General features: G+C 30.6%; 1 protein-coding gene across 4 annotated transcripts in view; it reads left to right on the forward strand.

The window, feature by feature from the left end:
- LOC111039578 (dual specificity protein phosphatase 10-like) overlaps window positions 1–13,279 on the forward strand; it is a 37,817-nt gene that overhangs the window by 8,704 nt on the left and 15,834 nt on the right. For 2 of the 4 annotated variants that reach the window (XM_022323147.1, XM_022323149.1), the window contains exons 3-4: window positions 6,447–6,715; window positions 7,204–7,558. In XM_022323147.1, coding sequence (XP_022178839.1) covers window positions 6,447–6,715; window positions 7,204–7,558 — 624 coding nt within the window. Of the gene's footprint in view, window positions 1–2,692; window positions 3,268–6,446; window positions 6,716–7,203; window positions 7,559–13,279 lie in introns of those variants that run through there. The other 2 variants (XM_022323151.1, XM_022323148.1) reach the window with 2 other exon arrangements.

Raw genomic sequence — 13,279 nt, forward strand, 5'->3', positions numbered from 1 at the left:
ATTCATATATACAAACGAGGTTTGTACAATATATACTGCTGCAGCGTAATGGGCATGAGTATATAATGTAAAGTTGGACCTTGAAAATTCGCTAGTATTTGGTCGCTCGTGTCTGCTGCAGTAAAGTACATTTTTTGCGTAGTATTTAAAATATTGTCGTACGCGTCCATAATATACGTCCAATACACGCAAGTTAATCCTTCATATTGTTCAGAATAATATTTAAAAGTTTACCAATTTTCCGACGATACGATAGAGAGAAACCCAAAAAGACACCTCCCCAAAACAAAAGATCAATATACACAGTCACAGGTGAGTCATGCGCCATATTCTCTTACCCCCTTTATGACCGTCATATTACTATAGCTACTTTTACCATATAAGCGCTAAAATGCAGTATATTTAATATTTGTATTAGTCGAACTTTCAATAACGTCTGAAACGTTTTCGATTTAGTTTCAATATAAAAACCTATTATACTAATTATATTTAATAATATAACAATAAATTGATGTGTGTATAGTTGTTAAAACATTTGTTTTTTTTTTCATATTATTTTTTCACATTTATTTTGAACTGCTTTATAATTTCTAACACTTTCTGCTGATAAAATATCAATTTCAATTTACTTCTTCAGTAAAATAGTGGGAAATAAATAATAATACAACAATAACCACAATTTTATTAACCTACTTACCGGAAATATTATGTAAAAATATATGGCATTCAGCGATATTGAATAATAATGATAACCATAACTTTATCGATGTCTATTTTATGAATTTTTTTTCCTTTTTTTTAAAATAAAATTACTATAATTATCATGTATTATTCTAATCTGAAATATTATTGAAATATCTACTAAAAATACATTTTCTTAATAATGTAAATTATTTGAAATCGTTTGCGTGCTAAATAAAAAAATACTTCGTTTTTGTTCGAATCGTATCAGGATATAAATAGTAACCTATTGGAAGTGATAATCAAAATAAATTATTTAGCGAACAGAATAAACTCATTACTCGCGTATAATGTTGTGGTCTCGTATCGTCATTTATACGAACTGTTGACCTTTTGTTTATACATTCGATAAGAACAAAAAAAAAAAACTGTACACAGTCGTAAATCGTGAATTAATGTAACCACCGTATCTAAATGTACCTATACGATTTACTTCTATTTCATAACGGCCGATGACATCATTCACTGGTACTTTACCTATATTAATAATAATAATAAAAATAATAAGATAAACACTACCTACTTAAACTCGAAACAAACGAGTAGAGACGTCGAACTCGAGTACTTGAACGACGATATATTATTTCAATTGGAGTGATAGTAATAATAATAAAGTTCCTGCTTTATTGTCAGATCAAATGTCGATGACATTGTCGTCACAAAAAAACATTTTAATTCAGTACTCTAGAGGAAAATTGGGCACGGCGTCGCGTATTATATAGCTCGAATGAGACAATAATCGTGGAACAGTCGACTTAACCCGATATTTCGGCTGCATAAAAATAATGCATGAGGCATAGAGTCGTGAGTGAACACTTTAAAAATTATGTAAATAATTCATCGTCGTACTTGCTCTATAGACTAGCCGGCTACAGCTTAGTGCAATCGCACTGCGCATCTTAGAAATGTTACAAGTCCGTTTTTTTTCTAAAATTCATTTTTCCAGACTTCCAGTCCATTTAATGAATTCAGAAATATACAATGTAGTATTATTGTTATTGACTATACTTCAAATTGTTGCAAATATAATCGAGAAATTATATTTAAGTCCTATAATAACGACGAAACTGATGTTCTTCAATAATTTCATATTTAATATTATATAGGTATGTTGGGTGATAACACGGTCCATATTAAAATAAAATATGGACAAATAGTACGAGTACTGTTTTTTTTTCCGATTTTTATCTAACAATTTTTATTTGGTAAAATCCTCCTATCCACTGCTACGTACCACCTACTGCATAATAGTAATAATATAATAATAATAATATTTATTTGTATACATGTACATAATATTATTATCATTATTATACAATGCGCGCACTATTGCACGGTGGCCCGTGAGCAAGGTTGCAGTCTGTCCGTCCTCCTCACGCTCACAACACCCCCCCCCCTCCCTCCCGCGTTACCACCAAAACTACTCTGTGTGCGCGTAAAGCTATATTATAATAGTGCCACCGCAGCGGTTTCGTAAGGTCGATTCGGGCCTGAGTATATGCGTGCGAGTGTGTGTGTATCGGCATGTGATCGCATGACTCATCGTCGAGACTGCCGCCGCCGACTGCCCCCGCCTCGCTCCACCGCATCATCATGGCGCTCAACAATCGCCGTCGGTGACCGTGTAGTATTGGAATCGATGTTTGTCGCACCTGTCCGTCCGTCGACGGCGGCGGACAAACCCTCCGGGTCGCGGGTTGGACAGACTGGGTCCCGGGTAGAGGAATAATATCTGCGTCTTACACGCCTCGACCACCCTTCTGCTTCTTCCGCGATCCTCTACCAAGACGCCAACCCCCGCCGAAGACAGCCCCGTCTCCGGGTCACGGTACGGTGGGGTTGGTGGTACCTGATCGTACGCGCGCTCGATGTTAAAACTCGGCGATATCGACGATGTTTATGGTTTCCGCGTTGTATAGTAACAATAATATCGCGTACCTACGACGACGCACCGCGCGACAACAATCGATTGATCGCGAGCGCGCCCGCGCCGTTCTCCACGAGTTTTTTCATACCGCCGCCACACTACTACCACTTCTACTACCAGTTGTACTACTAGTACTGCACAACTACTAATGCTACTACTACCACCACCGAGACCACGACCGTAATACCGATACACGGACACTGTACGAAACTCGTGCGCGCCATCCACACACGGGTTCGTCGCGTAAGGTCCGCAGCGCACCGCAACGTATAATAACATAATATAATATGTAATAATAATTAATATTAGTTATTAGGTGCGATGTTACAGATGTTGAAAGATTTTTGAAATTTAAATCCGGCCCTCGGCCGTGATTCACAAGATATCGTAGCGTAGGTTAATATCGCGTAAACACCGCGTAAACAGTTATCGTTTTCGAATATTATACCGTGTAAGTCTTCGTCGCTGTCGTCGTCGGGTTGTATCGTGATTCGATAATAATCATATCGAGCGGCACGCACGAGACATGGGTTCCATCAACTGCTGCTGGGAATATTCCTACGGAAACAGATCTAATTCCCACTGACCGGATGACTAGGGTAAGTGCGTTGCGCGTGTGTGTCGGGCAGATTACGACCTACGGGTACGCATATGTATGTGTTTGTGTGTACGTAATTGTGCGTGCGCGAGTGTGTGTGTGTGTGTGTGTGTGTGTGTGTGTGTGTAATCGTAGCCCGTAGGTACCAGCATTAGCGTGTGGATATATATATTTTTTCGAAACGGTTTTCGGTCAGTCGACTTTCACCGCGAAATCTCCCGACGTCGTTACAATAATAATATAATAATTTTATGTTATACACCGTCATACCACAGGTACCTACAACTGCAGGTGTCGTCCGTTCGTTTTAATAATATTTCATTTTATTTTTACGCAACCGCACGTAATACGTTATACGTATATATATTCATTAGGACGAGTGAAAAAAATCCTGTGCCTCGTCCTCCTCCTCCTTGGATTCTTCGTATTGTACCTACACCTGTCTCACCTACATAGTCATTACTTATGTATGTTCGTTATTATTATATACGGCCATCGATCCCCGACGCAAATCTCACATTTTTGCACTGTTGCGACAACTACTGCAACACGCTTGATCTCTTCAGCAGCGATGGCTGATCGAATAATAACGCGAGACCGGTGATAACTATACAAATTCTCCTTGCCTTCGAGAATTTTCAAACGGTTTTTATTTTTACACTCTTACACAAACGTTCGTATAGTAAGTGTATGCTGTAACTGTTGGCAACATTTCAACATTTTCACGTGACCAGTGCAATTTTAAACAAATTTGTATATTTTTCATGATTTGTGTTTGATTAAGACTCGAGCAAAACTGATATCGTTCGGTCTTTTGTGCATCAAGTTTCTTAAGTATCTTTTTTTTATTATCAGTTATTGGATGATTTTTTACCTTACTCAACTCGTTATAGTTTATATTAATAAGGTGACTCATACGTTTCGAGTGTAGGTGTTTTGTTTGAAGGAGTTTTGAAATGGTCGTATATATATGCAGCTTTTCAACTCGGGGTCGATATACTAAACTTTCAAATAAACATTTTTTCCCAGCTCAAAAATTATTGTTGAACTACGTAACTACGAAATTAATAATCATTATGATATTGTTTCACCGATAATTTTGCAAATTAGAACCCGATAAATATAAATCTAATATAATTTTGAATAAAGTATACAGTTTAACATGTATACATTTAATCATCAGTATTAATAAGCTAATTGCTAATCAGTTATTGCATTTATCACCATTAATTATTTATTTGTTTATATAGAATAATAATTTTTTTTACGCCCTAAAAAGTACAAAGTACAGATGACCGATGGCAGATGGGAAAAGGATTATCATGTTTTTAGCAATAAAATACAATTTGTACTTGCCTAAAAACAAAAATATATTAATTTAAATCGTAATTCTTATAACAATTCATATTTAAAGGTGAATATTATTTGTGGGATGCGACTGTAAACCAGCGGCTTTGGTAGCGAGCAAACCCAAATATAATTTTATAATATAATACATCAACGAGGGATTTAACAATAAATTAAATGGTCAAATCATCATTTTCATTTTTCTCTCTGATTTATTTAAACCAACACTGTTAGAAATCGTTTACAATCTAGATTTTCTTGTTAATTTTTTTAATAGTTGTATACGAAGACAGTGTAATATTTATGATAGTAATTATTATAATTTAATTTTAATTACCTAAGTGTAAAAATATTCGGTTCAAAGTTTCAAAGTATAAAATGTACTTGACAATGAATCTATTTATTAATACTTGCCGTTGTAAAAAGAATATATTAATAAACAGATAAAGAGTTAAGAATTGTGTATTATCTTGAAAAAGTACATAATATTATGTACGATTTATGATGGTGTCATTTATATAATTACCTATATCACCAAATTTAAATTCTATTAGTTGCTCCCTCCAATTATTCAAGTATAAGTACTTATATTGCATCTACTCTCATTTGTGTATAGAAATTAAATATTTACTTTTCAAAGATAGTTCACCGGTGGTTATCATTTAAAACGTAATAAACATTATTTCGTCTGTAAGTATGTATATTGTACAAAAAAAATAAAATGACAACCACGTTACATTAAAAAATATTAGATAGTCATACAAGTACTTTTAACACGTACCTACAATCTTATCCTTTAATCATAAATACAAAATATATCATAAATTTAAAATTAATAATTCAAATAGTTATTAATTAATTTTAGTATATTCTGAAAATATAACAATTTTTAATATTACAAATCGATATTTATATAAATATAATTATTTGTTTTATATGATAAAACCACGATTCTTAACAGCTAATATTAAAGTTATTAATAACCTCATTACCGGTGCAGGGTGTCTAATTTAATGTATAATTTATACTATTTTAAATCGGGGATAAACGTTTTTATCAAATAACGATAGTCATAATACAATGAACTATCAAAAAAACATAGATATATTTTTTTAGGTGTATTCAGATGTTCATTCATTTGTAAATAGGTACTATAAAATATATTTATAAAACTGAGTTATCAAACCACTGCTTTCACAATATTATCAACGATGTGCATCAATATTATTAATTTATTATTTTGGAAAACTATTCTTTTTTTAAAATTTGTCTTTGTATATTATATTTTTGAGTGCTAACAGTTAATACTCACATTTCGTTATAAAATATAACATATAGTAGGATAGTGTGAATTATCCCATTAAATGTATTAATTATTTAATTTTTATTGTATATAATTACCTTAAACAATTATTTATTTAAAATTAATTTTTATAGATGTTCTTTGAAGTTTAAGTAATATTGATTTTTAATACCATCGTTTATAACATATTATATACTGACAGTAAATGTTATATGGTTATTTTATTCTAATTTATGCCTTATGGCTCACGTAATTACAATTTATAATTTTCTATGATCTAAATATATAAACATCGTAAATATACTTGAGTACTTACTTTTATTATTTAGTGTTTTCAATGTGAATGGTTTATCCTAAATGGATCAACAAATTATCGAAATAATTAGCATTTTTTTGATATTATTAGAATCACGTGTACGGGTGTATTGAATACAAATATTGTACAGGTGTATTGTAGTATTTTAAATATTATGCTTAAGACTGCTTATAATACTTAACAAACCTATAATATTTGCGTGAATGGTTTACAGTTTGCAGTTTGAAAGCTCACCAACAACGTTGCTCCATGTCGGCTGTCTGTTACGAGGGTGGAGTTGGTGGTAGATCCCGAGCTGGGCTTAGGCTCAGTCTGAACAGGAGTATCAGTGAGCCGGGCCCAGCAACACCACCGATTACTGTTACTACACCGACAACCACTAAACGATTTCGATTGGAATCCATACCTAGTCTACCGGTTAGTTTACCCGCCAGCCCCAATTCCGACGGTACAAATTTAAGCGGTGCTCTAATACTCAACAAGGTACGCGTATTGAAGTACAATATTGTATTCTATATATATTTTATTTATTTTTATTTATTCTTCAAGAAGATAATGTGCCACACTGAACTATATATAGTAACCATGTCGGCGTAATATAAACCTATTATACTATATTTTATCAAGTATTATTTATTCGTTTCGACCAATCGCCGATCCATCCACAAGCTATAAACTACTGACTCACCGAGAATGACTTAATATACCATATTTATAAATATTATAAAACTTGATACCTATAGGCACCTATATCATGTAATGCGCGTATTATATTATCTCTATAATAACGTCAAAAGGTTGAATATAATATCTAGTCGGGTTAGATCTGCTTTCCGCTTCAGTGTTATACATCAGCAAAATGGCACGTCATCCGTTTTTTTATTTATTATTACATTTTGTATTATTATTATATAGTATCATTATTATTATTACCAATAACAAAGTTAACTGTATTATTATTATTATCATAGGTAAAACGAATGAGCAGTGATTATTTTAGACAAAAACTGGAACTTTTCGGACCGGCGGTCTTGGCCATTGACTGTCGGTCTTTCGTATGCTACAACGTCAGTCATGTCAGGGGTGCTGTAAACGTGAACGTTTCCGACCGCATTAACAGACGGAGATTGCAAACGGGAAAAGCCACTTTAGTGGAGTTGGCGTCTTGCAGGGACGCCAAAGACGCTCTAAGGAGGCGTGGTTACAGGGAAATTGTGGTGTACGATGACTCGACTACAGACTTAGACAGAGTGCCCCATAACCATCCTCTGATGCTAATCCTTGCATCGTTAGTAGACGATGAAAGAGAACCATCGTTTCTTATCGGTAAGTCATTATATTGTAGAGCTACTAGACGTTGAGCATTGTGAACTAAGACCATCTATATAGTATATTATATATGCAATGCTCCCGCGCGGCGTATACATTGCAATTCGAACTCCACCTGCGAGAGTCAAGACTTTATAGTTTATAGTGTATATATGCTTATTATTTTTGAATTATTCATAACTATTCATGAAATTGTTTGTTTCAAATAGTCAATTCAAAACTAAATCGACATGTAAGATAAATACAAAATGCGTAGGTAGGTTCTTAACATAAAATACGAAAAGCAAATAAATACATTTAAAATTAACTCTCGACAAGTGGTAAGAATTGTCACATCAAATAAAACTATCTTGACAGAACGGCAATTAAAAGTAGGTACAATATTGTGTTATTATTAATTATATCTATCAAAAAAATTATATAAGTATACGTATACCATGATAGATATCGTTTAATACAGTTACTATACGTACTATGTAGGTACCTACACGGTTACACTATGAAGTTTATTTTAGTACATACAGAGTATACTGTATAAACACCGTTATTACTTATTATTAGTAGTAATAGTGTTAATAACTTATTACTATTACTAATTTATGACATATCATGTTCAACAATATTGAGTCTCAAAACTTTATTTTTGGTTTGATTCTATCATTCATCAGAAAACGAAATATTATGTTCTAATTTTTTAAAGAAATGATTTATGATCCACTAAATTAAAAAAAAAATTATCTAGTACATATTCAAACGTTTACATTTTTACAATGTTTCTGTTATTAATAAAATGGTTTTCAAAGTATATTGATATAATCAATTATCAATATGTGTATACGTAGTACCTATATGGATATAATATATATTAAATTTGTTTGATAAGTCTAATTATAATATGTATAATATACCATTTAAATAAATATTGAATTATGCGAATACATATAGTAAAGTAAGTAAGGACTAAGGTTTATATAACAATTAATATTTAAGTATATCGGTACTTTAGGTTTATGAATTTATGATTAAAACCTTAGACATACTAGTATACAATTATACAATAATTATGCGCTCACATTGTACAAGGTGATTCTTTTAACAGTTTTAACACTCATTATCTCAAAAAGTTTTAACGACTTCGAAAATACTGTTTTTATATTATTTAAATTCATTAGGAAACAATATATTTTCTATTATTTATCGTTTTTATTTAATTTTTTTAACTTTTTGAGTCAATGCATATATTGTTCGTTTCATACTGTGAGCCAAAATATTTTTCTTAAAATTGTAGCTTAAAATACTTAAATACGTATTTAGATAGAGTAATTGATGAGGTAGTTAGGAATTTAAAATTTAGACGACTAGAAAATGAATTCCTTGTGCCATTCGTCATTCCACTCTCCTTTACCTAACCTAACTTTAAATATTTTCTCTAAACATTTAAGGCTGAAATGTTATGTAATTTTTCTCTCCCTGTCTAAGAATAATAAATGCTTATTAAATATGTCGACGTTTCGTAATGCTTAAATTCTATGGTTAAATTTAGATTTTGAGCGGAGAGTTGAATACTTGAATGTATTGGTTTTACAAAGATTATAATGTTTTGTGCATGTGTGTGTCTGACTTCACTTTGATGAGCAGTAAATGCTTCAACCTTCAACTTCGAGAGTTATTTATGATGGAAAATTTGATCTTCTTAAACATTTAAAAAATTCAGCAAAAAACGATGATTGAACTAAAAATAGTCTTAGCCTTTCTTATAACTAATAATCAACTACTATTATATCTATATTGCCGTTGTTCAAAAAAGTGAAAACTTTATGTATTTGCTTATATTATACATGACATAAATATATTTATGTTTATAGAACAATAATTATTTTTTTATATATTTCATACTACTTGTAAATCTCAAAATTCTTTTGCTGAGTCCAGATACTAGATTAACAATCCACTTCCACCCTCCCACAGATATAACAAATTTGATTTATTTTAATGAAATAATTTCTAAAAAATATATAATTTAAAACTATAAAGTATGGAATGAGGAGACTATATTAAATTATTGTATACTAGTTAATTTATTTGTTCGTGGATTATTACAGAATTTTATCTTTGACCTAATTTCTGTCACGTAATAATACAATAATACATCTCAATCGTGTTGCGTGATTTTAAATAAATATAATTATTTAAAATTGCCAAATTGTTATGAGAACTAATTATGTATTATTCAAAGTACATTGTGTTGTTGTACCTAGCTTTATATTCTATTTATTGTGAAAATTTAAATCAAAACGAATTAGCTAAATTATAGCACCAACACCTCAATTATTATTTTTAAATGAGTGATGAGTTTGTTAAATATTACAATTTAAAAATTAAAATATTTTAATAACTATGAATAACACAGACAATCGTCTAGCTTCAAGTTTGATTTTAGGCCAATTCCCTCTATTATTAAAGCGCATTACATAAAATTGAAAATTGAAACTGTTAAGCACAAATTTAATGTGTTATGTAATGTTTTCTACGTTTGTAAAACGGAGACAACGGATGTAGGTGTGGCGCCATCTTAAGGGATGAATGTAATAGTAAATGCATATCATGCCCATGCATAATAATAAATAACACATTATAATATTGTTTCTGTCAATCTAAATCCTGTCAACACTCATGGAATTCGGCGATTCATATAGATACTATATATTATGGTAACTAATTGGCTGCCTGTTTCATTTTATTGTGATATGATATTTTAAATTACGAATAAATAATTTTGAATTATACGTCCTCATCTTGATGATTGTGTAACTACTAAAAATTTGTCGTATTTTACTACTATACTAGTATTAGGAAGGTACCTACTAACATGTTCAGTCAATTTCTGAAAACAGTCTGGAAAAAAAACAAAATATGAAATAATCATTATATATAACTACGTGTATTAACAATATTATCGCATTTGCGTATTTTATTTTTTTTTCCTATTAATGAGTGTATTAAGAATTCAATGAAACATCTTACAATTATCAGTATAATGTATGATATGTAATAGCTACAATAAAAAAAATACCAATATTATAAAATAAAAATATTTAGGTGAAAATCATATAGTATGACGTAATTAATCATTATGCGGTCATATATGAATTAATATGTTGAACTTTATATTCTCGACGAACCCATAATACTGAAAATATAATCGTTCATTATAGTTACGTATAAGTAATTGGTATTACTTAGGTGCCTATACTTAATAATATTATATAGGGACTTGATTTTATTGTTTCCCATAGGTAAAACTTCAACAAAAGTTCTAAAGCTTAAAGTTTATTATATTTGCCTCTTTACTGGACTACCGAGGGTTTAGATTTACATATAACTATAAACATTTGAAATAAACTGTATTATATTTACTACTTATCATACACGGTCGTTTAGTCGTTGTAATTAAATTAAGATGTTTATGAGTTAAACAACTGACGATCACATATTAAGTTCTTTCTAAATTTGAATGAACCATGATACCACGGTTGTCAGAGACTAGTGAGTAGCGGCGATTGATTAATGAATAGCGAATATACACCAGTAAGTATATACGAGTATATATATATATATGCACCACATGGCCAAATCAAAAACATTTATTTTAGTACATTTTGGTGCCACCCGCACTTCCTAGTCGTCTACGCGCTTTGACACCTATATTTATATTGAAAAATATGGGTTTATTTTGAGAAGCCATTGCCTATTGGGCCCCACAAAGTGAAGCATCTGCCATCCGGTACGAGAGCAGACATCATCCCTTCCAGGTGGAATGCACATGATGTATTGACGTGAACAACATCAGACATTGCGACGCGATACGCATAATATAGTACTATAATATGACCATCGTTCAAAGAAATTCCACAGATAATATCCGACGCAGTCCCTGTAAATCCGCATCAACACGTGACTACTGACTAGTATCAGCTGTTTCATAGCTTGTAATATCATATAATATGTATTATGTAAATCTGAGCAGAGAGTTCAAAAACACGTTTCCGGATGTATATTATTGTAGTTATATTGTAGTTGTTTGTTGTAGTTATTAGCTACTTTTTTTTTCCATCCATATCATAATTATTGACATAAATACAAAACCATGTAATGGTACTAAATTATACTTCATAAAATTAAAATATTAATTGACATACTAATAAATAAGATAACGCAAGATAACTATTATATATATTATAATTTTTGACAGTAAACAACTGTGAAGGGACATTCCTATTAAATGAGTATGAAAGTTTTTCTTCATATCATGAAGCTATAAATGAAGAAATTAAATTTAAAATTCGTTTGTCATTTTACCGACTGACATATAAAAATGAACAAATAAGGTTAAATATTAAAGTTGTATGTATCTTAAGTTTTTAAGCTGAAAATTTCAAAAAACGTTAATGCTTATTTGTTAAAATATAACTCTGTGATCATGTATATATTTGTAGAAGAAAAAAATAATAAAATAATAAAACATAATATAATCAAATGGAATTTCATTAAATTATTGTTGTATGTAAATATTTATAAACTAAACTTTTATAAGTTCGATTATATTTTTAAGTTTTAGATTCACAGTGGATTGTATTCAAAGGAGCTATAGTTGGTGCTAAGCACTAAGTTGTATGCAGCGCCTCTCTAGATTGAAAATAGAACTCTGGTGGTATATTTTTCTAATTTGACAAGTTTTCTCAAAAATCATTATATGAGCTGCGAAATTCGTTGAAGAAAATTTTTTTACCGCTCATTGCTCAAAAAATCTTGATAATTTACCACCCATTTATATACACATAAACTTCACTCAAAATCGTCTTTCAATTTCAATTACTTACGATTCTTTCTTTCAATTTTAAAATATAAAGGCAATTAGTTTCCGATGCTCCAAATATTTATTATTATATATTTTTTATCAATAATTATTTAAACAAAAACTAAATAACTGTCTTCGCTGGATTTAGACATTTAGTATAGCCACTAGCCAGTATAGGTATTTTTATATAAATGAGTGTCATAACTCATAATAAATCATATCCCTAGTTAAGTGTAACTCGTTTTACTCAAAAATCTTAGATAATTGCTTAAAGATAGCCACATGCTTACTTCTTATACTTCTACTAGGGTTTTTGATATTTTCACGAATACTATTAAGTATATTTTTTTACTTTATTTTTATTACCTCTGTAAATTGTACTATCAGCGTTGTATTTCCTATTCATAGAGGTGCTACTACAACTACATAAACACTTTTTTGAGCGAAGCGTATTTTTCGAAAACTTAAAATAAAAAGTTTATTAATGTAAAACCAATATTAATATTCCTTGCTTCACTTAAAAATGTGTTGTATATTTTTCTCGTGTAACACAATATACATAGGTACATATTATATAAACACATATATATTATTACATAAACAATCAATAAGAGTAGTTACTAGTTTATTTTAAGCAGTGCGTACTTTATAACACTAATATATATTTGAAACAATCATCATTATTTGGATGATATTATTATACCTACTGAGTTCTGGTCTAAAATAAGTATGCCCTGATTAATAACCAATATTTTTATATCTCATATGATTTTAATCATTTTATGGATTGTCGTTATTTTCTTTATTTGCAAAGTAGTTTGTGTTATTGATCTAAACGCTACTGTAATAGAATAACTCAG

The sequence above is a fragment of the Myzus persicae genome, unplaced genomic scaffold (assembly GCF_001856785.1).
Source record: "Myzus persicae strain clone G006 unplaced genomic scaffold, MPER_G0061.0, whole genome shotgun sequence".
Lineage (NCBI taxonomy): Eukaryota > Metazoa > Arthropoda > Insecta > Hemiptera > Aphididae > Myzus > Myzus persicae.